Source organism: Bubalus bubalis, chromosome 15, assembly GCF_019923935.1.
Source record: "Bubalus bubalis isolate 160015118507 breed Murrah chromosome 15, NDDB_SH_1, whole genome shotgun sequence".
NCBI lineage: Eukaryota > Metazoa > Chordata > Mammalia > Artiodactyla > Bovidae > Bubalus > Bubalus bubalis.
Genome location: NC_059171.1, coordinates 78,514,066 through 78,534,734, shown reverse-complemented (window position 1 = coordinate 78,534,734; position 20,669 = coordinate 78,514,066). Strand labels below are relative to the sequence as shown.

At 52.6% G+C, this 20,669-nt stretch overlaps 1 protein-coding gene across 7 annotated transcripts in view; it reads left to right on the top strand.

Annotated features, from left to right (window-relative positions):
• TRAPPC9 (trafficking protein particle complex subunit 9) overlaps positions 1-20,669 on the top strand; it is a 388,230-nt gene that overhangs the window by 291,146 nt on the left and 76,415 nt on the right. For 5 of the 7 annotated variants that reach the window (XM_025264824.3, XM_025264825.3, XM_025264823.3 and 2 more), the window contains one exon: positions 7,396-7,486. The exons of the other annotated variants lie outside the window; for them this stretch is intronic. In XM_025264824.3, coding sequence (XP_025120609.3) covers positions 7,396-7,486 — 91 coding nt within the window. The remainder of the gene's footprint in view (positions 1-7,395; positions 7,487-20,669) is intronic. 7 annotated transcript variants of the gene reach the window in all.

The following is a 20,669-nucleotide window of genomic DNA, read 5'->3' as shown; positions in this document are numbered from 1 at the left end:
TTCAATCCCTGGTCAGGGAACTAGATCCCACATGACGCAGTGAAGATCTCACATGCTGCAGCTAAGACCCAGTGCAGCCAAATAAGCAAATAATAAGTATTTATGATAAATAAAGACGCAGAAAGGCTAAGCTGTTTGCGCTGATTTGCCTGAGATAGCCCCTCAGCCTCCCTGATTGACTCCTAGCTAACTCTCACAGACGCTTTTATCGGAGCTCTGTCTTCTCATCGCCCAAGAGAAATTAGGTGTTTTTAGATAAGACTCCTTTAAAACAGCGCTCTAGGTTTTCCTACTAGTCACGTTAGGAGAGACAGTTTTATCTAAATGGATTCTAAAACAGGCAGCTCCTGTCCTCAGCGCAGCCGATTCCTTGATCGTCTTTAGTCAAGTGTGGGCTTGCATCATGTCTCTGTCCTAAGGGAATCGGTGTTTATGGCTGTGGGCGATCACGGCTTCAGAGGCTTGATCCTCGTTGTGGGGACGCCGGGCCAGCCATTGAGAAGCACCGCTCCTGACCTTCCTTTGAGGCTGTAAAGTTGCCCTGGCTGCTTAGCCTTCAGCGGATGGCGGGAGGGATGGGGCAGGGACACGTGTTTGATCCTTGACACCCCCCACTTCCAATCTGGATATGCACGCCCTGAAGTTGTTTTGAAAGGAACCAGGGTTAGGCGCAGGGAGAGAGTGCACAGATGTGAGGTTTGGCCGGCTGGGAGAGTGGGGAAGGGCTCCTGCCCTGGAGTGCACAGAAGAGTTCCCCGAGTGTGCGTGAGCGGGCACACGAATCCACGTGCCCTGTGCTCATGTGATTGGCCACCTGTTGGGCTTGTGCATGTTCTGTGTGCTTGTGGCGTGACAATGATTGTGAGCATCTAATAGCATAAAATTACTTATGGCGCTTACGTAATAGCTAATACCTGTATGGCCCTTACTAGACGCCAGCACCGTTCTGAGCAATTTACATAGATTTACCCAATTTTTACAAAACCCCAGTGAAGCGGTCCTTATCCGCATTCCACAGATGAAAGAACCTTGGTCCTGTGAGGTGACCTACCTTGCGCCGGGTCACCCGGCTAGTACGTGGCGAAGCTGGGACTCGTGCCTGGCTGTCTGGCTCCAGAGTCTGCGCTCTCGCCAGCTCTGTGCTGGGAAGAAGAACAGAAGGCGCCTGGTCTCTGCCACGATGGCCTCCATCTTCTGGATGAAGCTGGAGAGACGAGCATCCCTCGGGCACGCTGCTGACTGCAGGGCTCCCTCCTTTTTGCCAACCCTCTGCCCCGAGACTCCTCTTTCCTCGCCCAGCAAGACCGCAGCCCTGAATCACTTTCAGATTCTCCCCGGCAGTTCGTGGGCCATCCAGGGAGCTGAGACACCACCAGCGCCCCTGCTGGGACAACACCTGGCATCAGCATTCTCAAAGTTCACGATGCAAATCAGGAAACAAAGTCATGGGAAAGAGGCTCATTAATCACCTAGAGCAGTCTTTCCATTAGCGTAATCCCTAGTTATGACAATTTGCTAATTCATTGGAGCTGAAGTGCAGTGGGCTAAGTCCCTGCACCTGTGGGTGTCTCTCCAGAGCAGGTGCGTGGGGCACAGGCAGCGTGTCTTCCCGGGAGGGGGCGAGGTGCAGGCCTGCTTTCCACAGGGCTCCCTGCTCTGGGATCCTCATCTCAGAGCCAGTGTGGGGATGCCTACGTCAGCTGCTCTTGAGGGCTGGTCTCCGTGGACCACGTGTGACAGCCAGGTGTTCAGAGTCCGGTGCTTTCCTCTCTTGGGAGAGACCCAGGCCTCCACCCGCTGGCTGCACCTTCCCCATGGGAGGAGCTGATGGAATGAACAGTTGTTTTTCTAGAGTGTCAGACTGGCTCATGGTAAACTTCAGTCCCATACGCACAGGCAGGATCTCAAAAACTGCTCTGTGGTTTTGAGGGGTCCTCTGCAGCCCATGCCCGAATGTTTCACTGCTAATGGGCTGGCAGAAAATGAGAGGGAAGATATTTTATTAAGTTTCTGCACCTTCCTTGCCTCTGGAGCTGTTTTTCCAAGATTTGACCACAAATATCCATTGTCCCCAGGCTTCTCTGGTGGCTCCGAGGTGAAGAATCCACTTGCTAATGCAGGAGACGCAGGAGACACAAGTTCAGTCCCTGGATTGGGAAGATCCCCTAAAGAAGGAAGTGGCAACCCCTCCCCCACAGTATTCTTGCCTGGAAAACTACCATGGACAGAGGAGCCTGCTGGGCAACAGTCCATGGGGTCGCAGAGAGTCAGACAGGACTTAGTGACAAAACACACACACACATCTATGGTTCCCATGACACACAGAAGGTTAACCAAGACAACATGTGTGGAGACATTTGTAAGCAAAACACTTCTGCAGAGGTATAGACTAGGTGTAATTAACAATGATGCGTCACTAATAATCCTAAGATATGATCCTTGCATGATAGACAGGCTTTCTTAAAGTAGGGAAGACCTCGCCTTGGTCAGTGTTCTCATCCCCAGCAGCTACTGCAGCCCATGTCATAGGTGTTGACATGCTGGTGTGGATCCAGGCCCGCCCACTGGCAGGAAGGCTCCTGGGAGCACTTGCACACCCTGGGAGCAAGCACAGTGTCCATTCATAGCGGTCTGGCTGGGGTGATGGCTGGAGTGGAGGTGGATTCTAGAGGCTGTCCCAGATGACATGAAGTTCAAGCTTGAGATGGGTGGTGGTCACCAGGATGCCAAGGCCGAAGAGGGTTTCAGGCTGGGGGGTGCGGGAGTCAGGGCCCCGAGGCAGCAAACAGCCTGTCTGTTGTCACCGGTCCCAGTGGTTTGGCTTGGCTGGTGCACACCGAGTCCTCCAGGTCTGCGGGAGAGAGATCAGCCTGGGAAAACTCACGAAGTTGTGTAGCCTCCATGGGAGCTGGGATTTTATCCCTAGAGTGCTTGAAGGGTTTCCGGCTAGGGGCAGTGTGGTTGCACTCAGTTTAGGAGGCTGGAATGACCACTCCCCCTGTCTCCGCCCCCTGGTTTGGCATGGGGTGTCCACGACGTCCCTGCTGCAGGATCATACCCCCTGGTCCTGGAAGTGAGGCAGGAGGGCCTGTGAGGCCAGGGTGTACAGGTCCTGCTCCTCAGTTCTCGGCCAGGCCGCTGAAGGGTGTGGAGTTGAAGTGGAGAAGCTGCGAGCATTGGGGTTCCCATTGGGCTACGGGCTGCCTGACCCTGTCTACGCTCTGTGGGTTTACTGGGGAACCAGCACGGGGGCCCTACTCTGAGCCTGGCGTGTGAGGGATGCGGGACAAGGCCTCTCAGAGCCAGGGAGTCACCCTGCCCAAGTGATGGTGTCTTGGTGGTTCCTTATTTTCTAGTTTGAAGCATGTAAGCCTTTCTCTTCTAGCAGATTTTAGGCTTGAAGAAGGGACTGGGAGATGCTACCATCGGAGAGCTGGGCTGAGTCACTTTTGCCACCTCCATGCCATCTCTCTGTCCCCAAAGAGCCACATCCTCTGCCTCTCACCAGTAGGGGAGGGGCGCGAGGTGCAGGCCGGCTGGCCTGGCCTGGGATCATGCGCCCACAGCCGGGGCGCTCAGTGCGGGGCTCCCTAACCCGAGGGTGCAGCAGTGAGTGGTCAATAAGCTGTGGCCCAGGGTCGTCATCACTTAAAGCTGCTGCATCACTCCTGGAGAAGCTCTCGTTCAGTTGACTTTTACAGCCTCCCAGCCCTGCGGCTCTGAATTAGGGACTTGGAGACGGGAAGCCTGGCCTTGGCCCCAGGCGCTCACCGCAGCCTTGTCCGGGAACAGTTGTGGCCATAATACCATGGTCTGGAGTGGCCGGTGCTACCTGGGGAGTTAGGCAGGCAGCCCAGCGCTGAGCAGTGGCCTGCGGGCCTCCTGCTAGTGCTTGAAGCTGGCCGCTCTGGGGCTGCCTGCTCATCAGCCTAGCAAGTTTGAGTACAGGGTAGCAGCGGAAGTTTAAACTGAGCAAGGGCCAGCCTGGGCTTCTTGGCTCCCGCCTCTGAGACGTGAGAGTGAACTGAGGTGGCTCCAGGGAACTCAGCTGTGGCTGAGGCAGGAAGCTGCAGGCTCAGAGGGCACTCTGAAGGGGCCATGTGGCTCCTTGGAAGATCCAGGAGTCACCTGTGGGAGGCCTCAAGCAGAATGAACGTGTGTTGGGTGAACTGAGCAGGGCGCTTGGGATTTCTTATGTTCCAGGTGCACAGGGTTTGTTGATGGGTTTGTGCTCATGGGTGTGGCTAGGAGACTTGGAAAGCCTGACTGGCACCAGCAGTGGCCCACAGTCCCCCTGCTGCAGGAGTAGATCTTGGGGACAAGAAAACATCCACTGACTTGGAATCTTAATTGCAGTCTCCAAGTGACTGTTGCTGTTTTAGTCGCTAAGTTGTGTCCAACTCTTCTGTGACCCCATGGACCATAGCCTGCCAGGCTCTTTCATACATGGAATTCTCCAGGCAAGAATACTGGAGTGGGTTGCCATACTCTTCCCCAGGGGATCTTCCTGACCCAGGGATTGAACCTGCCTATCCTGTATTGCAGGCAGAGTTTTCACCAGGGAGCCAGAGGGGAAGCCCTTCCCAGGTGACTGCTGCTGCTAAGTCGCTTCAGTCGTGTCCGACTCTGTGCGACCCCATAGATGGCAGCCCACCAGGCTCCGCCGTCCCTGGGATTCTCCAGGCAAGAACGCTGGAGTGGGTTGCCATTTCCTCCTCCAGTGCATGAGAAGTGAAAGTGAAGTCGCTCAGTCGTGTCGGACTCTTCGTGACCGCGGCTTAAAGGAAAGTCAGGCTCTTCAGCACCACGGACAGTGCCCTCTGGGTGGGAGGAAGGCGGCTGGCTGGCCACGCTCCTGCTGGGAGCAGACAGGGTCCTGGCCCTGTGCACTGGAGCCCTCATTTATCAAGTGGGAGTCATAGGTCCCTGCTTCCAGTTTACTGTGAGGAGTCCCTGCAGTGTTTATAGCAAAGTGTCTGAAAGTGGGAGCCGTATCATGGGCTCCAGGGTGGGATGGACTCAATCCTGCCACTTCCTAGCTGTGTTCTCTTTTCTCCTTATCCCCATGGGCCTGAGGTTTGTTTGTTTGTTTAAATCTCTGAGATGGAAATAATAGTCCCTGTCTTATACCCACCACATTCTCAGGTTTTAATTTGAAAATAGCAAGTATTTTTAAACTGAGAAGATCCATGCTAAACACTTAGCGCTGGGCCTCCCTCATGGGACTCACTTTGGAAATACTCTCTTTGCAGCAGAAGTAGTGATAGGAATTACCATCCATCATCATCATTCTTTTCTGACCTCTTGCCCTGAACGCCAGAGTCCAGGTATTTAAGAAAGAGCAGCCACCGCCACGTCCACTGTCCTCACTATAGCATTGTCATCCGGGCTGTGAGAGTGGCTGATTAGGGTCTCGGTAGCCAGGGTTGTGTTCTTGTGTCCAGGCTCAGACACAAGGCTGTTTTAGTGGCTTATGGGGCCGAAGGGGAGGGGGATGCCCATGCAGGTAATTGGCTTTATTAGCTCAGCTGTATAATTTTATGGCTCATGTCCGAAAGCAAATTAATACAGAAATATGCTATTAGAATGGCTTCCAAAGCCCCAGTGACACTTGGCAACTTTGTGATTACTCACTCGCTCACTCGCTCTTCTAACTAATCATTTCAGAGCTCTGCATCCTGGCTGTGTTCGTCAGGCACTATTTCTGTTCTTCAAGCGCCATGTGTGATCAGCCTCAAAAGCCTGCCATGATTTTTTTTTTTTTTTAAACAAGAGACAGTAATCTGCCATATTCTGAAGTCTTAATTTCATATAAGTGAAAATAACCCCCGGAGAGTCAGGAGAGAAGACAGGAAAAAGCGAGCACACACATGTGGCCCCTGCACCACCTACCTGGGGTGCTGACTCATGCCAGCATGCATTTAGTCCTCAGCGTTCATGGAGCAGCCACGGTGACTGGGGCACTGGCCCAGACACCACTAGGAGGGCTCTGCCCTTGCACGGCTGGCAGGCCAGGGGTGGAGCCAGACAGCGGGAGACACACACATCTGGTGGGTCGCTGAGGGCCTCTGGAGCAGAGGCAGCTCAGGGAAGCCTTCCTGGAGGAGGTGAGGTCTGAGAAGAGAGTTAAAGGATGAGTATAGTGAGGAGGCAGAAGAGGGCAGGGAGCAGCATTTCCAGGCAAAGAGCATAGAATGTGGAGACTGGAGTTCCAAGAAAGCACGTGGTATTTTGGAAGAAAGGAAACAGGGTCAAGGTAGCCAGAGAAGGACCTGGATGGGGGTGGCAGGACTGGAGAGGTAGGTAGGGGCTCCTGAGTGCCCTGGGCTCTGGCAGTTTGGCCCGAGCTCCTGTCTCAGACCCGCTGCCGTGTGTGGCTAGCTGGCCCTCTTGGGCCCTGGCAGGAGGGACCCCGGAACTCTGGTCTTCATTCCCTCTGGGCCTTGGCGCCCCTTGCTGCCTGCCCCGGCCCATTCTGCTCCGCCTGCCTGGCTCCATCCTGGCACGGCTGTCCTCCGGCTGGACAAGCGCAATGGCCTGTTCCTGTGTTGTCGTCCTTGTTGGAATGTGAGCCTCCCGAGTTTCAGGCTCATGTGCGGTCATTTCAGCATGCTCAGTGCTTCTCACCACGCCTCGCTCGCTTCAGACACACTCTGTGTGTTTGTTTAGTGCCGTTAACTTGCTAAAGGAGGAAAGTAATGGGATTCTCCGTACTTCCCCGGTCACTAGAGAGTGTCAGGAGCTATAGTCTTCCCTTTTGATTGCGGCTTAAATGCTGCGGCTTTCATTTATGTAGGAAAAGGGAAAGCAGTTTACAGCTGTGTTTCTGAGGACCACACGGGCTGTTTAATATTAGCACCTTGGAGACATCTATTTTCTGCACTTCTAAACCCAATTTCTTCATCCACTGATACTTGCTGAGAGGCAATATGACTTCCTCAATTATGAACGTGCCTAAGTGAGCCCGTTCGTAATAATATGTGTAATTACATCAAGATGTATAACGCGACAGACGTGGAAGCAGCATGAAACCGACACGTGGAGAGAAGCACGTTGGGCTGTATTGAACAGTGAGCCACAGATTGCAGTCTCTTTAGGAAAAACAACCTTCCCTCTTCTTTATTTCCCCCAGCAAGAACGGCTGCTGGGTTGAACCTATCTGGGTGGATTTCCCTTCTTCACACAACAGCTCAATTTATCAGATTTGGTGGTGGAGAGTGGGGGGAGAGGCCCTTGACACATCTACATACCTGTTTCTCACATATCTGACCAACCCTTGAGAGGAGGAGGCCGTTCACCCACTGTGGAGGGTTTCCTGTCTGTCAAGAAACTTGTAGAACTTCTCCTCCGGGCCCTGGGCTTGGCGATCACAGAGTTTTCCTTAACGACGCTCACCCATCTCTGAAGCGCACGGGTGAGGCGAGTGTGGAGGGCCTCCTGAACCAGCTGGTCTTGGAGCACCTGCAGCTGGCTCCTCTGCTGTGGGGTGAGTACTGCCCGTCACCTCTGGGTGTGCGCGCTGCTTCGCTCAGAACTCGCGGGCTCAGGTTTGGTGCTGCTGTATGCCGAGGTCTTCAGGGAACTGGGCGGGGAGGTCTGCGTCTCTCCTGAGCTCGGTCCGCGGGTGTCCGGTCAGCACAGCCTTATGGCCGGGCTGCTGCCCTCTGAGCTCAGGCGTGGTGACGATGTGGATCCCCTTGCTGCAGAACCCGCATCCTCTGTGGTGTACTTACGGTGTCTGCATGGATGTGACTTCTGCAGACGCTTGTGCTCCTCGAGTGATGAGTGAAGGGGTGGTGGGCGGGAGCGAGGGGGTGGTTCCTCCTGGCTCCTGGACGAGCTGAGTTTGTTTGGTAAACACCGTAACTTACCCCGGTACTTGGCCTGAGAGAGCACTGGGAAGTGGCGCTTAGAGCAAGGTGTTTGAACGCTTGCTGCCTGTCGCACCTGGAACGTTCACCCCAGTCTGTGCCTTCCTAAATAGCAGTGGAAATTTTTGTTGAGAAACAAGCTCAAATGTAGAATTGTTGTTGAAATGAGAGTCTGTATTATTCTCTGGAAATGATCCCGTCATGTAATCTGTGCTGGGTCAGATGCAGACAATCATGGATGTGCCTTCTTTCTCTGCTTGAACCCAGAAACTGTTGTGAGTCAGTAGCTGGTCTTTCCTCCAGTTAATTCATTAGCTCGACCTCCTGGTTTTGCACTCTAGAGACACAGGAGGCTGTGGGCTCTCAGGGGCTGGAGGAGAAAGACAGACTCTCCCCCTGATGTTCCCTCACTGGTCTTCAGTTTGTGAGAACCCCTCGAGCTGCCTGGGACTGCCCACTCTCCTGGGCTCCCCACTCCCATGGGTGAAGGTTGTTGAGGGTCCAGTGAGTGGCGCTGACGTGGCAGCTGTGAGTGGACTGAGCCCGACACCCGGGGGCTCCTTCTTCAGAATCTGCCTGCCTTGCTGGTCCAGCCCAAGTGAGAGGAGGTGGATGTTTGTTTCTGCAGAACGTGTCTCAGTTTGCACCTCTCAGGGTGTCCCTCACTTTCCTAGCTCAGAAAACTTTGTCTCTCGGCGACCTGGGCTCAGACAGCGACTTCCACCGGATGCGCTGGCCGAGGAGGGTCGGACACCCAACCCTCCTGCCCCCAGGGCTGGGCAGGCCCCAGGAATCCAGCCCTAGGAAACAGTGACACAAAGTGTGTACTCAGGCATCGAGTCAGTCAAAAGAAGGGAGTGCTCCAAGGCACCGGCTGACGGGGAGTGAGCCCCACAGGGTCAGACTCCTTCCAGAAATGGGGTGGGGGGGCACCCTGGTGGATTTGCACTGGTCTCCCTATAGGTGTTTTCCTTGTCGTGTGTCACGTGCACACTAGTGCCGGTATTAAGGATTTTATCCTGGAGAAGATGCATGAGTTGTTACACCACAGGACCAGGACTCAAAGGCGTTTCCTCCAGGAGGTCTCGTGGGCCCAGCACCTTCAGGCCCTCAGCAGCATTCAGTGCGGCCTGGGTCCTGTCTCCGAGGGTCCACACGCCCCAGAAACACCGCGTGATATCTCTCTGTTCCGTGTCATGATTAATTTAACTGTCGCCACGTCTGGCAGTTTCCAGGGAACATCCGTCTGCACGCATTTTTCTCTGATTTTCCTCAGCTTGCTCGTTTTGGAGTTATGAAGTCAAAAGATGTGGGATTTTTAAGGCTTTTGGGCTGTTTTGTTGAGTGGACGTGTGACTCTTGACTGTTGAAGGTGCCGTGGGCGTTGTGGGAGCCCGAGTTTTTGAGGTGACTTTCCCACCCCGTAGAGCGTAGTTCCAGGTCAGGGGCTGAGAGGTGAGACTGTGAGTTTTGTCTGCCTACCTCCAGCCTCGGGCTGGCCTCCCCGGCCCACCGTCGGTCTGCACTGGGGTGGGGTCTTCATGCCTGGCCCCAGGGCACACCACCTGCCCCGTCCCTGTCACCTGTGCCGTGGAGCCAACATCTTGGGGTCACCGGCTCCTTTCCGCATCACTCAGGCTGTCCTGGTTTTTCAGAGGCAAGGTTCCTTACCCTGGAATCTTGACCTTCCCATTCATTCGCTTCACAAAAGCAATATATTCTTGTTATAGAAAAGCAGGGCAAATCAGAAAAATTCGATGGAGAAAAATTATCTTTTTCTACTCTTGCGCCCCCAAAACCAGTCTCTATTTCATCTCATTTTTGTGCCTTTCTAAGTCTTTCTGCTGTCCCCCAATTCACATTTTGTTCGCCGAGATGATCATACCGCTCTTGTACTCTGTGTCCTTTTTTTTTTTAATACTTGAGAAAACAAGTATTTCTCACATTATGAGCACGTCTTACACTTGCCGTTCAGGTTCTTGTTATCCTTTCATCACGTAGACGCAGGCTGACTTACTGCTCATTCTGGTGTCCGGGTGCCTCTGCTCTTTGGAGGTGTTTGCTGTTACGTAAGTTGCTCACACTGGTTGCGCACAGAGCCTTTCTGCGTCTCGGGGCCACGGCCCCCGCGGGAAGGCCCTGACACGACTCCTGCCCTGCGGGCCGGTGCCAGAGACCACAGCGCCTGTGCCAGCACTGCCGCCCACCGGGCCGCTGATGGGGCCCACCGGGACTGATGCCATGTGGGGCCCCGGAGGAGAGCAAGCCAGCTTCTGGGCTGGCTCCAAGACTGTGTGCGTTCCTTCTGCAGAGCGTCCCAGGGCAAGGCGGGACAGAGGGCAGGGTGGAGCCCCGGCAGGGCTGGGGAGGGGCCTGGGGCAGGACCCCTACTCAGCTGCCTCCTGTCTCTGTTCGTCTGGGAGCAGAACCACGGGCTGGGGGAGGCTGCATTCCCACAAGGGTAGGAGCCTGGCAGAGCCTAGCAGGCCTCCTGACGGCCTGAGTCGAGGGCCGGTCCAGCTGTTTCCATGGATACCGGGCGGTGGTGACTAGCGGACCGGGCAGTTTCTCACACTGATTTGACTGCCCCGCGGCGCTGCCCCGTCTCCCTCCCCAGCGGACAGCACCGTCCTTGTCCTGGCCTCTCAGGTGCGCAGCGCCTGGTCTGCGCCGGCGAGCCCTGGTCAGGTGTTGGCTCCACCGTGGAGGGCATGCTTTCAGGGCACATCCTCCAGATAATCACCGAGCAGGCCCCCCCCCCCCACTGCTGAGCTGTGAGGTGCAGGAAGCTCTTGTGGGCACGAGGGCAATGCCCGTCTGGGAGACAGTGGCCAGGTGGTGCCTTGTGTGGGGCCACCCACTGCTGTGCCCCAGAGAACCACATACCCTCATATTGGGGAACAAGACGCTGTGCCTAAACTCTCTATGCAGTTTGTCTGACCGTTCAGGTCTTCAGGTCGTAATCACCATCCCCCTGTTACAAATTGGGTGCTAGTTTTAGAATGTCTTGTAAGGTCTTCATAGAACCGTTCAGCTTCAGCTTCTTGCGCATTACTGGTTGGGTCTTAGACTTGGATTACCATGATGTTGAATGGTTTGCCTTGGAAATGAACAGAGATCATTCTTTCATTTTTGAGATTGCACCCAAGTACTGCATTTTGGACTCTTTTGTTGACTATCAGGGCTATTCCATTTCTTCTAAGGGATTCTTGCCCACGGTAGTAGGTATAATGGTTATCTGAGTTAAATTCTCTTCTTCTCAGAGCTATTTGTAAGGCCTCCTCAGACAGCCATTTTGCTTTTTTGCATTTCTTTTTCCTGGGGATGGTCTTGATCGCTGCCTCCTGTACAATGTCACGAACCTCTGTCCATAGTTCATCAGGCACTCTGTCTATCAGATCTAGTTCCTTAAATCTATTTCTCACTTCCACTGTATAATCATAAGGGATTTGATTTAGGTCATACCTGAATGGTTTAGTGGTTTTCCTCACTTTCTTCAATTTAAATCTGAATTTGGCAATAAGGAGTTCATGATCTGAGCCACAGTCAGCTCCTGGTCTTGTTTTTGCGGAATGTATACAGCTTCTCTATCTTTGGCTGCACAGAATATAATCAATCTGATTTCGGTGTTGGCCGTCTGGTGATGTCCATGTGTAGAGTCTTCTCTTGTGTTGTTGGAAGAGGGCGTTTGCTATCATCAGTGTGTTCTCTTGGCAAAACTGTATTAGCCTTTGCCCTCCTTCATTCTGTACTCCAAGGCCAAATTCCAATCTCAAAGAAAGGAAATGCCAAAGAATGCTCAAACTACCACACAATTGCACTCATCTCACACGCTAGTAAAGTAATGCTCAAAATTCTCCAGCCAGGCTTCAGCAATACATGAACCGTGAACTTCCAGACGTTCAAGCTGGTTTTAGAAAAGGCAGAGGAACCAGAGATCAAATTGCCAAAATCTGCTTGATCATCAAAAAAGCAAGAGAGTTCCAGAAAGATATCCATTTCTGCTTTATTCACTATGCTAACGCCTTTGACCGTGTGGATCACAATAAACTGTGGAAAATTCTGAAGGAGATGGGAATACCAGACCACCTGACCAGCCTCTTGAGAAACTTGTATGCAGGTCAGGAAGCAACAGTTAGAACTGGACATGGAACAACAGACTGGTTCCAAATAGGAAAAGGAGTACGTCAAGGCTGTATATTGTCACCCTGCTGATTTAACATATGCAGAGTACATCATGAGAAACGCTGGGCTGGATGAAGCACAAGCTGGAATCAAGATTGCCGGGAGAAATATCAATAATCTCAGATATGTAGATGACATGACCCTTATGGCAGAAAGTGAAGAAGAACTAAAGAGCCTCTTGATGAAAGTGAAAGAGGAGAGTGAAAAAATTGGCTTAAAGCTCAACATTCAGAAAACTAATATCATGGCATCTGGTCCCATCACTTCATGGGAAATAGATGGGGAAACAGTGGAAACAGTTTTTTTCAGTTATTTTTATGGGCTCCAAAATCACTGCAGATAAAGACTATGGCCATGAAATTAAAAGATGCTTGCCCCTTGGAAGAAAAGCTATGACCCACCTAGACAGCATATTAAAAAGCAGAGTCGTTAGTTTGCCAACAAAGGTCCATCTAGTCAAAGCTATGGTTTTTCCAGTAGTCATGTATGGATGTGAGAGTTGGACCATAAAGAAAGCTGAGCACTGAAGAATTGAAGCTTTTGAACTGTGGTGTTGGAGAAGACTCTTGAGAGTCCCTTGGACTGCAGGGAGATCACCAACCAGTCCATCCTAAAGGAAATCAGTCCTGAATATTCATTGGAAGGACTGATACTGAAGCTGAAACTCTGATACTTTGTCCACTTGGTGCAAATAATTGACTCATTGGAAAAGACCCTGATCCTCGGAAAGATTGAAGGCAGGAGGAGAAGGGGACGGCAGAGGATAAGATGGTTGGATGACATCACCAACTTGATGGACATGAGTTTGAGCAAGCTGCGGGAGTTGGTGATGGATAGGGAAGCCTGGAGTGCTGCAGTCCTTGGGGTTGCAAAGAATCAGACATGACTGAGCGACTGAACTGAACTGTTACAAATTAGGAAACAGACTCGTGGGGTGTTTGTTGCATGAAGTTACAGGGAATACACAGATTCTTGGATGGGTGGATCCGTCCATCTGCACCCAGGTGCTGGGGACCCAGAGGTAAATTAGACATGATCCCTGCCACTGCTGGTCTGATGCAGGTAGAGGATCCCAGGTCGGTTAACAGACCATCCCCACGCAGCCTGGTGTGCTTGCCAGCTGTCCTGGAAGCAGCAGCCAGAGGCAGCCGTGGACCCTGACACCTGCAGCCACCTGTCTCAAAGGAGTGCGCTTGGGACAAAGCACAGCCCACAGCCCTGACGAGGCTCACAGGCCTCCCCAGGGACAGAACCACTGCAGGGTGCTGTGGGTTCGTCGTGCTTGAATGTTGCTCCGTCTGCCTCAGTGGCCCCTCGTGCATTGTCCACCTCCACCCAGGAGTCTGGACCCAGGTGTGCCAGGCAGCAAGCCTGTCCTGTGCCAAAACTCCAGCTGCTCCCGCCCTCCCGAGGCTCTCGGGGAGACGCGTCCCAAGTCCTGCAGAATGTCCTCTCATCGAGCTGGTACCTGGAAGCCTCAGTGGGGGATCGTCAGTTTGTTTATGTCATGAGATTCATGGGCGAAAGTCCGTACTTGTGTCTTTGGACGCACACGGCTGTGTGTGGCCCAGGCTTCCCTGTCAGTTGAGCTGCCCTCTGACCTCCATCTCCTGTTGAGGTAGCTTAGTGATGGTGCTGGGCTGTGCATTCTCCCCCACAGCCCACGTCTCCAAAGAGCTGTGCCTGGGAAGAGTGCCAGCACTCAGGCCCCCTGACCAGGCCAGGTGTATAGAGCCAGATTAACCAGACTTGAGTGAGTCCCAGATGCCAGAAACCCAGATGTGATCCTTGGGTTGGGGAGAGTCCCCTGGAGAAGGAAATGACCACCCACTCCAGTATTGTTGCCTGGAGAATCCCTTGGGCAGAGGAGCCTGGGGGGCTGTAGTCCCTGGGGTCATGCAGAGTCAGATCTGATGAAGCGCTTGTCAGCAGCAGCAGAGGCTGATGGGCTGAGGACCCCTCCCCGAGGCTGAGCAGTGGCGAGTGGTCATCTGGTCTGAAGCCCGGCTGGCCCGGGGGTGGGTGCAGGGGAAGCCAAGGGGCTGAGTCATTGTCTCTTTGGCCCCTTTGCCAAATATAATTATGTAAATTGATTTTAAAATGGGGGGAAAATTTATAAAAGAAGATAAAGCATCCAGAGTGTGTGTACCTCCCTGGGTACCTTGGGAGAACTTTCTGCCACTCTCCTTTCTTTCTTAATGACACAGGCTGGGTCTCCTTCCATATGGAGATACTGGCACATGTAGGTGGAGCTGCAACGGTCTTTTTAAGGGCAGGCAAGATGTATGTAATTTATTTACTCTGTATCTTTTGATGGACCTTTAGCATCTTTTGCTATTATAAACATTGTTGCAACAAATATCCTTATAAGTAGCCTAGTGCTCCCAGGAGTGAGTCAAGCTAGAAATTACTCTTTTAAATTTAGCAATCTCTTAAAAAAAACAAACCTTATATTTTTATATCATACTTAGAAAGACTTTCCTCATTTAGCTTACATTAAAAAAAAAATCTAATAGTTTCATGGACTCAGTTGTTGTAACATTGAAATCTTTTATTTATCTGGAAGTTTTTAAGGTGTGAGTAGTGAGGCATGGAGACACCTTTTCTTTTTCCGGAAAACTGGCTAGTTAGCCACACGGTACTTCGTAAATAATTTGTCTTCTCCTTGGAGAAGGAAATGGCAATCTACTCCGGTATTATTGCCTGGAAAATCCCATGGACAGAGGAGCCTGATAGGCTACAGTCCATGGGGTCGCAAAGAGTTGGACGCGACTGAGCGACTTCACTTTCTTTCTTCTTCCTTCATAAATAAGCAATGCCATTTTCTCATATGCTTAGGAAAATCTTTGAATTCTCTTCCATTAATCTGTCTGTCCCCTAGCCAGTGCCATCCTTGTGCGTGTAAGTTTACAGTGTACTTGAATATTGGCTTGGGTAATTAATCCTCTCCATGTCTTTTTCTTGCATTTGTTCCTTTGTTTATTTAAATATTGTGGTGAGAAAACACATAATACAAATTTGCCATCTTAACCTTCTTTAAGGGTGCCATTCAGTAGTGTTAACTGTATTTTTGTTATTATGGCAAAGATCTGTAGAATTTTTTCGTTTTGTAAAATCAACTCTATACCCGTTGAACATCTTTCATATGTATTTTTCTGACTTCAGTAAGAGCTTATGTAGCTCACTTTTTAAAAGAAAATTTCTTTAGGTCTTTAACTGCCTTTTTGAGGTTTTTCCCCCTATTTTTGCTTCTTTTATGTAATTTTGCTTCCTCTTTTTTTTTTTCTTGATTGAGCAAGCTAACACATGATCTACTTTCTTCATTAATTATATCCCCTGTCTCTTTTCTAATTCAATAATTCTTCTATCTTTATTAATTTTTTTCTGCCTGATTTGAGCTTATATTATTTTCCCCTCACTTACTGGGTTGGACGTCATTCATTTAAAATTTCCTATTAGTCTAGTTTTATGGGGCTATGAATTTTCCTATGATTCTGTTTCCTGTGATTTCCATTTCCGCTTCCTATAGTATGGCTCTAACCATATTCTGGTATTAAAATTTCTCATGTTGGGCATTTTCAGGCATCCTTTGATTTTAGTTGGCTTCATCTTCATCTTTATCTGAGCCTTTTTGTCCTCTCCTTTTGTTGTGAGTTTCTAGTGTAACAGCACTGTGATCAGTTTAATACTATTCTCACCTCTTAGAATGTACTGAGATTTCTTTGTGGATAGTTTTTTGTGTCTGACTACTCCATGGACATTTAAAAGGAAGGCTTATTCCTTGTTTCAAGTGTGTTGAGTTGAAATGTGTCACCCAGCTCTACTTTACCAATTTGCTTAGGGTTTTAAGATCCTTCCTTATTTGGTCTCACCTGGACTTTGAGAAGTGAATTACAATTACTGCTAACATGGATCGTCTTCACCCTGACGGCCTTCTGTCCATCAATGTGATACTGTCTGTCCTGTAATATGTGCAGTATGAAGGCTGATGGGCTTCAGTACATAGAAGTCATAGTTCTTCTCACTTTGTTGTGCCTTTTACCATTTTAAGTGTCTTTGTCTGTCTCCTCTAATGTTTTTGCCCTTTATTCAATCTGGTATGATCCTATAATTCCCGTCCTTGCTTTCTTTTTGTTTGGCTGATGTATCTTTGCCTCTTACTTTGGTTTAAACGTTTGAGAATTACTTTTTTACCCCATGTGGTTCTCTTAGATGAAACGTCGAGCTGAGTTTTGTTTGTGATCTAACTTCAGTGTCTTTTTGATTAATAAGTGAGTTTAGACCACTTACATTCTTTGATATGGCACATGTGTTGGGTCTTAACTGCCATAGATTCTGTTATGCTTTTTTTTTTTAGTAGTTACTCATCTTGACTTTTGTGATCTGTGTCTTGGTTTTGTTTTGTGTGATGATTTTTTTTTTCTTCCTCTCCAAGCTCTTTTCTCTTGTTTCTCCATTCCCCCATCACCGTCTAAGACCATGCCTGCCTTATTTTTCTCCACAATTCTTATTATTTTCTGAAAGTTCATTACCAATGCAGGTTTTTTCCTCCCCCTTGTCTCTCCACCCCTGTTGGAGTATAAGCTCCAGAGAGAGAGCCTGGTCTTTGCCACACTCTCCGAACCTGAAACGGTTGCTGGGACGTTTCAGTGACGGCGAAACGTATCAGCTGGGTAAATATTTGCTGAAGGGATTAATAATGTAACCTTCACAGTCTATCTCAGAAGCAGATAGTGTTATTTTTGTGCTTTAGGGGGACGGAAATGCAAAGCATCTGCGGGGTCATTCAGCCAGTGAGTGGCAGAGTGAAGACTGGAGCTCAGTCGCTGTGACTCCAGAGTCCATGTTTTCTCCATTTTTATGCTTCCTGGAATCATGATGAGCTGGTGACCTACAGCTGGATTTCACGCCTAGGTCTACTGACTTCTGGCCAGAATTTCCATAGGCTTTTAGAAGTAAAAGTAAGGAAAAAGAAAAAAAGGAGGAAGCAGTTGTGGTATTTTTGACAGCCTGCAGGAAACTTGCAAGCACAGTGGTTAGAATTGTTTTCTGAGCTGCTTTAGAGTCCGTGGCTGGCTTGGTGCACCGTAATCCCAAACTCTGCATTTCCTACGCACGAGGAGTGTCCTTTGTTCCTGAAGGTTCTGGGTGGGGCTCAGAGCCACTGCCGCCTTCAGTCAGCATGTCTCTGGTCTCCAGCAGGCTGGGACAGTTCCTCAGGCTTTGACTTTTTTTTGTTTAACCTTGATGCTTCCGTATATTACCAACCAGCCATTTGTGGATGCCCCCCACGTGGGTCCATGTGACGTGTCCTCGTGGTTAGAGTCAGTGCCCGTGTCCCTGGCAGGGGCCATACCTCTCAGATGGCCCGTGAGCTCTGTTGTCCTGCCGAGACAAAGGTGTTGGCCGCCTTGCTCCGCTGACAGGGAGCTGCCCGCCGGCGTTCCCTCCTGTCAGGCTCCTTTATAATCACTAAGCATTCTGTGGGAAGGTGCTCTGAAACTTCGTAAACACCAACTACTCATCATACTTCTCTTTGTCTCTTTACTCTGCATGGAGTCACCCTCCCCTACTTTACTCAGTGGATTAAGCATGTTACCATCATTATTCATTCTGACGCCCCGTGGGCACTCTGTTGGGCTGATTCCTGTGCCTGTCGACACGTCTCCATCATCCTCTGAACACGCCCTTGCTTCCTGGCTCAGGGGTCCCAGGTTCACTGTCGGGTACCGCTCTGACAGCATACATTTTCCCCAGAGGCCTCGATTCCCGTGAGTGAAGACCAGTGTTTAGAAACCAAGATGCAGACAGGAGGATGGCTGTCTGTCCCGGGTAGTTGCTACTCCCCAGCCTTCTCGGAGGGCAGAGCCCGGGGTATGCGTGGACGCGTAAGGACAGACTTGCCCACGCACGCTCAGTGTCTCCTGTCTGTACTGACGGCCGCCAGATCACCCTGACACTCTCATTCCAGTCCAGCACAGCAAGGCCCCTTCCGGTCTGTCCCCTTTCCCCGCTTCCTGGGCGACGAGCAGTTGGCGTCCATTCTCTCTCGTGGCAATGCCAACCCCCCAGTGCCCCTGCTGCAACCAGGTTCCCACCTCCGCCCCAGCCCTGCCCCCCTCTCAGCGTCTCAACCTCTTGACGCTGCGTGGGCGGATCCCAGTGGGGTGCAGATGCCCTCCACGCCCCCCTGGTCCCCCACTTCCCCCTGCCCTGGGCCCCTCCCTGCTCCCCATGCCACCTTTCCCCCACCCTGTCTCTGCTCCCCTTTCCCCCACCCCGTGGGGGGAGTCTCAGCTAGCTGCTTCCCCGGATCCCAGCTCCATCTCTTGCCAATGGCCCAGCCTCCTCCCTCCCCCTCCTCTGTGCCCCTTGTGCTGCTCCTCCAATCACTGCCTTCTGTGCTGCTGCCCAAGGTGTCCTAATGGCAGTGGTCCTCCCTGCCTCAGGTTGTCCTGCCAGCCCCTGTCACCAGGGACAGGGCCGCAAGGCCAGCGTTTGGGTTGCAGACTCCTCCTGCACTCACGTGGCTTCCTTGTATCGTGCAGAGCACCTTGAAGGCTGCTGCCCATCCGGAGGGGCTGTCGTGTCCACTGCCCTGGTGGCCCTGCCTTTCCTCCTCCAAGGCCCAGGTCCCCTGTGGCCCTGCCCCCATGCGGCCTGGCCCCATCGCCTCCCCTGCGCCGGCCATCCTCGGCACAGTCGCAGCGAGCTCCAGCCCGTGTGGGTGCCCCGTGCTCTGTCCATCGGCCGTGCCAGCTTCGTGCCCTCGGGCCAGTGGTGCCTCCATATTCTTCTTAAGTTGCCCCCGTCTTGCCATCTGAGGTGGAAGCCCTTTGAGTACAGACACAGGATCAGCTTCTTATTTCCCCGGCTTCACTGGGGAAGATGCTGAAGAGTGTATATGCCTGGTTTTCAGTCTGCAAGATGCTGACAGGTCCATGTGGCCTCAGAGCCTGGAAGACGCCCTGTCGGGGAGATGGCCCGGTCGTCCCGGCTCACAGAGGACAGCTGGGGGCGTGCGGCCAGGAGGGGGCCTTGCTGAGGTCTCCCTCCCAGGGCATCGAGTCTAGGCCTCTGACTCCCTCTGCGCTGCTGCCCTGAGACCTGGAACCCGGGCGTCAGGTTGGTGATGGAAGTGCGGGCAGCTCTCAGGGGCATGAGGAGGGGCATATGCCAGGATCTGGGCCCCGTTCCCCCTGAGAAGAGCAGGTGCTGGTCAGGAGGCTTGAGCTGTCTTCTTGAGCAGCCAGGGAGGGGCTGCAGGGGGAGTGGGGTGAGACCAGGGGCATCCGCCTCTCCTTGGCCTTGGTTCCAGCTCACTCACCTCCACTTCCGGGTGGACTTGGGAGGCAGCTGCCCTGGGCTGGAGTCCTGGCTTCATGACCCCAGTGACTGTCTTGACCTAAGGCCTGGGAGATGGCCGTGAGGCTCAGCAGTCAACCAATAATAAACGTGAGCCTGCTCCACAAGGTGTCTCTTAGGGCACTCAGGGCTGCCCCTGAGTAGTTAAAATTCGAGCCCTGTGCCCCTGCCCTGCCCAGACTGCCTGGGCAGATGGGTGACCCAGGCGGGACCCGCGTTTGAACCCTCAGTGGCAGGCAGTGCCGACCCCTAGGCCCTCGATGCCTGAGTCCTGGCCGGGAACCACTGGGCTTTCTGGCCATCCCGGGTCATGTTGCCGTTGCCCCAAATCCCAGCTTCTATTTCCAGCCCTCCACGGGGAGAAGGCTGCTCACTGCCCGCGCCGGCAGGCCCTCCGTGTCTCACCAGTGGGTGCGTATTTTTAGCTGCAGCATTCAGAGTAAGGCTGCCAGTGAGACGGTGCGTGCGGGGTGCATGTGGTGGTGGTGGTGATGGAGGGGGTGCCTCCGCATTCCCCATGTGGGCAAGTCTGCCATCTCAGCCTTTCTCAAAGGCCAAAGCATCTTTTCTAGACGTGCCAGTGGAGGCCCGGCCGGTGTGGGCCTGCTGCTGGAGGCTTGGGCGAGGGAGCAGTAGGGTGCCCGAGTGGGGAGCTGGCGCCTGGTCCTGCCCACGGGCACAGCAGCTCAGCCACCTCCCCACCACCAGAGGGAGGGGCCTCACTGGCCATCTAGCCCCACCCGGGGGCTGGCCCCAGGCGTCCGGGGGCAGCAGCCCAGAGGCTGCTGGGGTGGCCGAAGGGGAGCCTGGTCAGTGACAGCGCAGCCAACAGCCAGCACCCGGGGGCTGTGCCGGGTCCCTGCAGGGGGGTCGTCTGCAGAGGGAAGCACCCCCCACCCCTGCAGGGGACTGCAGGGGAGCTGCTCCTGTCGCACTGGGGAGTGGCAGGGCCGGGCTCCGGTCTTGTTTTCCTCAGCCTGGCGGGGCCTTCCGCCTGAGGCCCACCCTCCCTGGCTGCAGCGGGAGCCGGGCCGTACGGTGGCCCCTCATCCGTCTGCTCTCCCCTCCCTCGTTCATTTCTTCACAGGGAGCCGTGTCCTCGGCAAGCTGGTTGCTCTCCAGGTGCTAAGCCGAGCCCCAGACTCTGCAGGAGCCGAAAGGGGCCTTGGGAAGCATCTCATGTATTTGTTCTCCCACTTGGCATTAAGTTTAACCAATTCCTGTTGGTTTTTCTCGTGGAGAAGATGA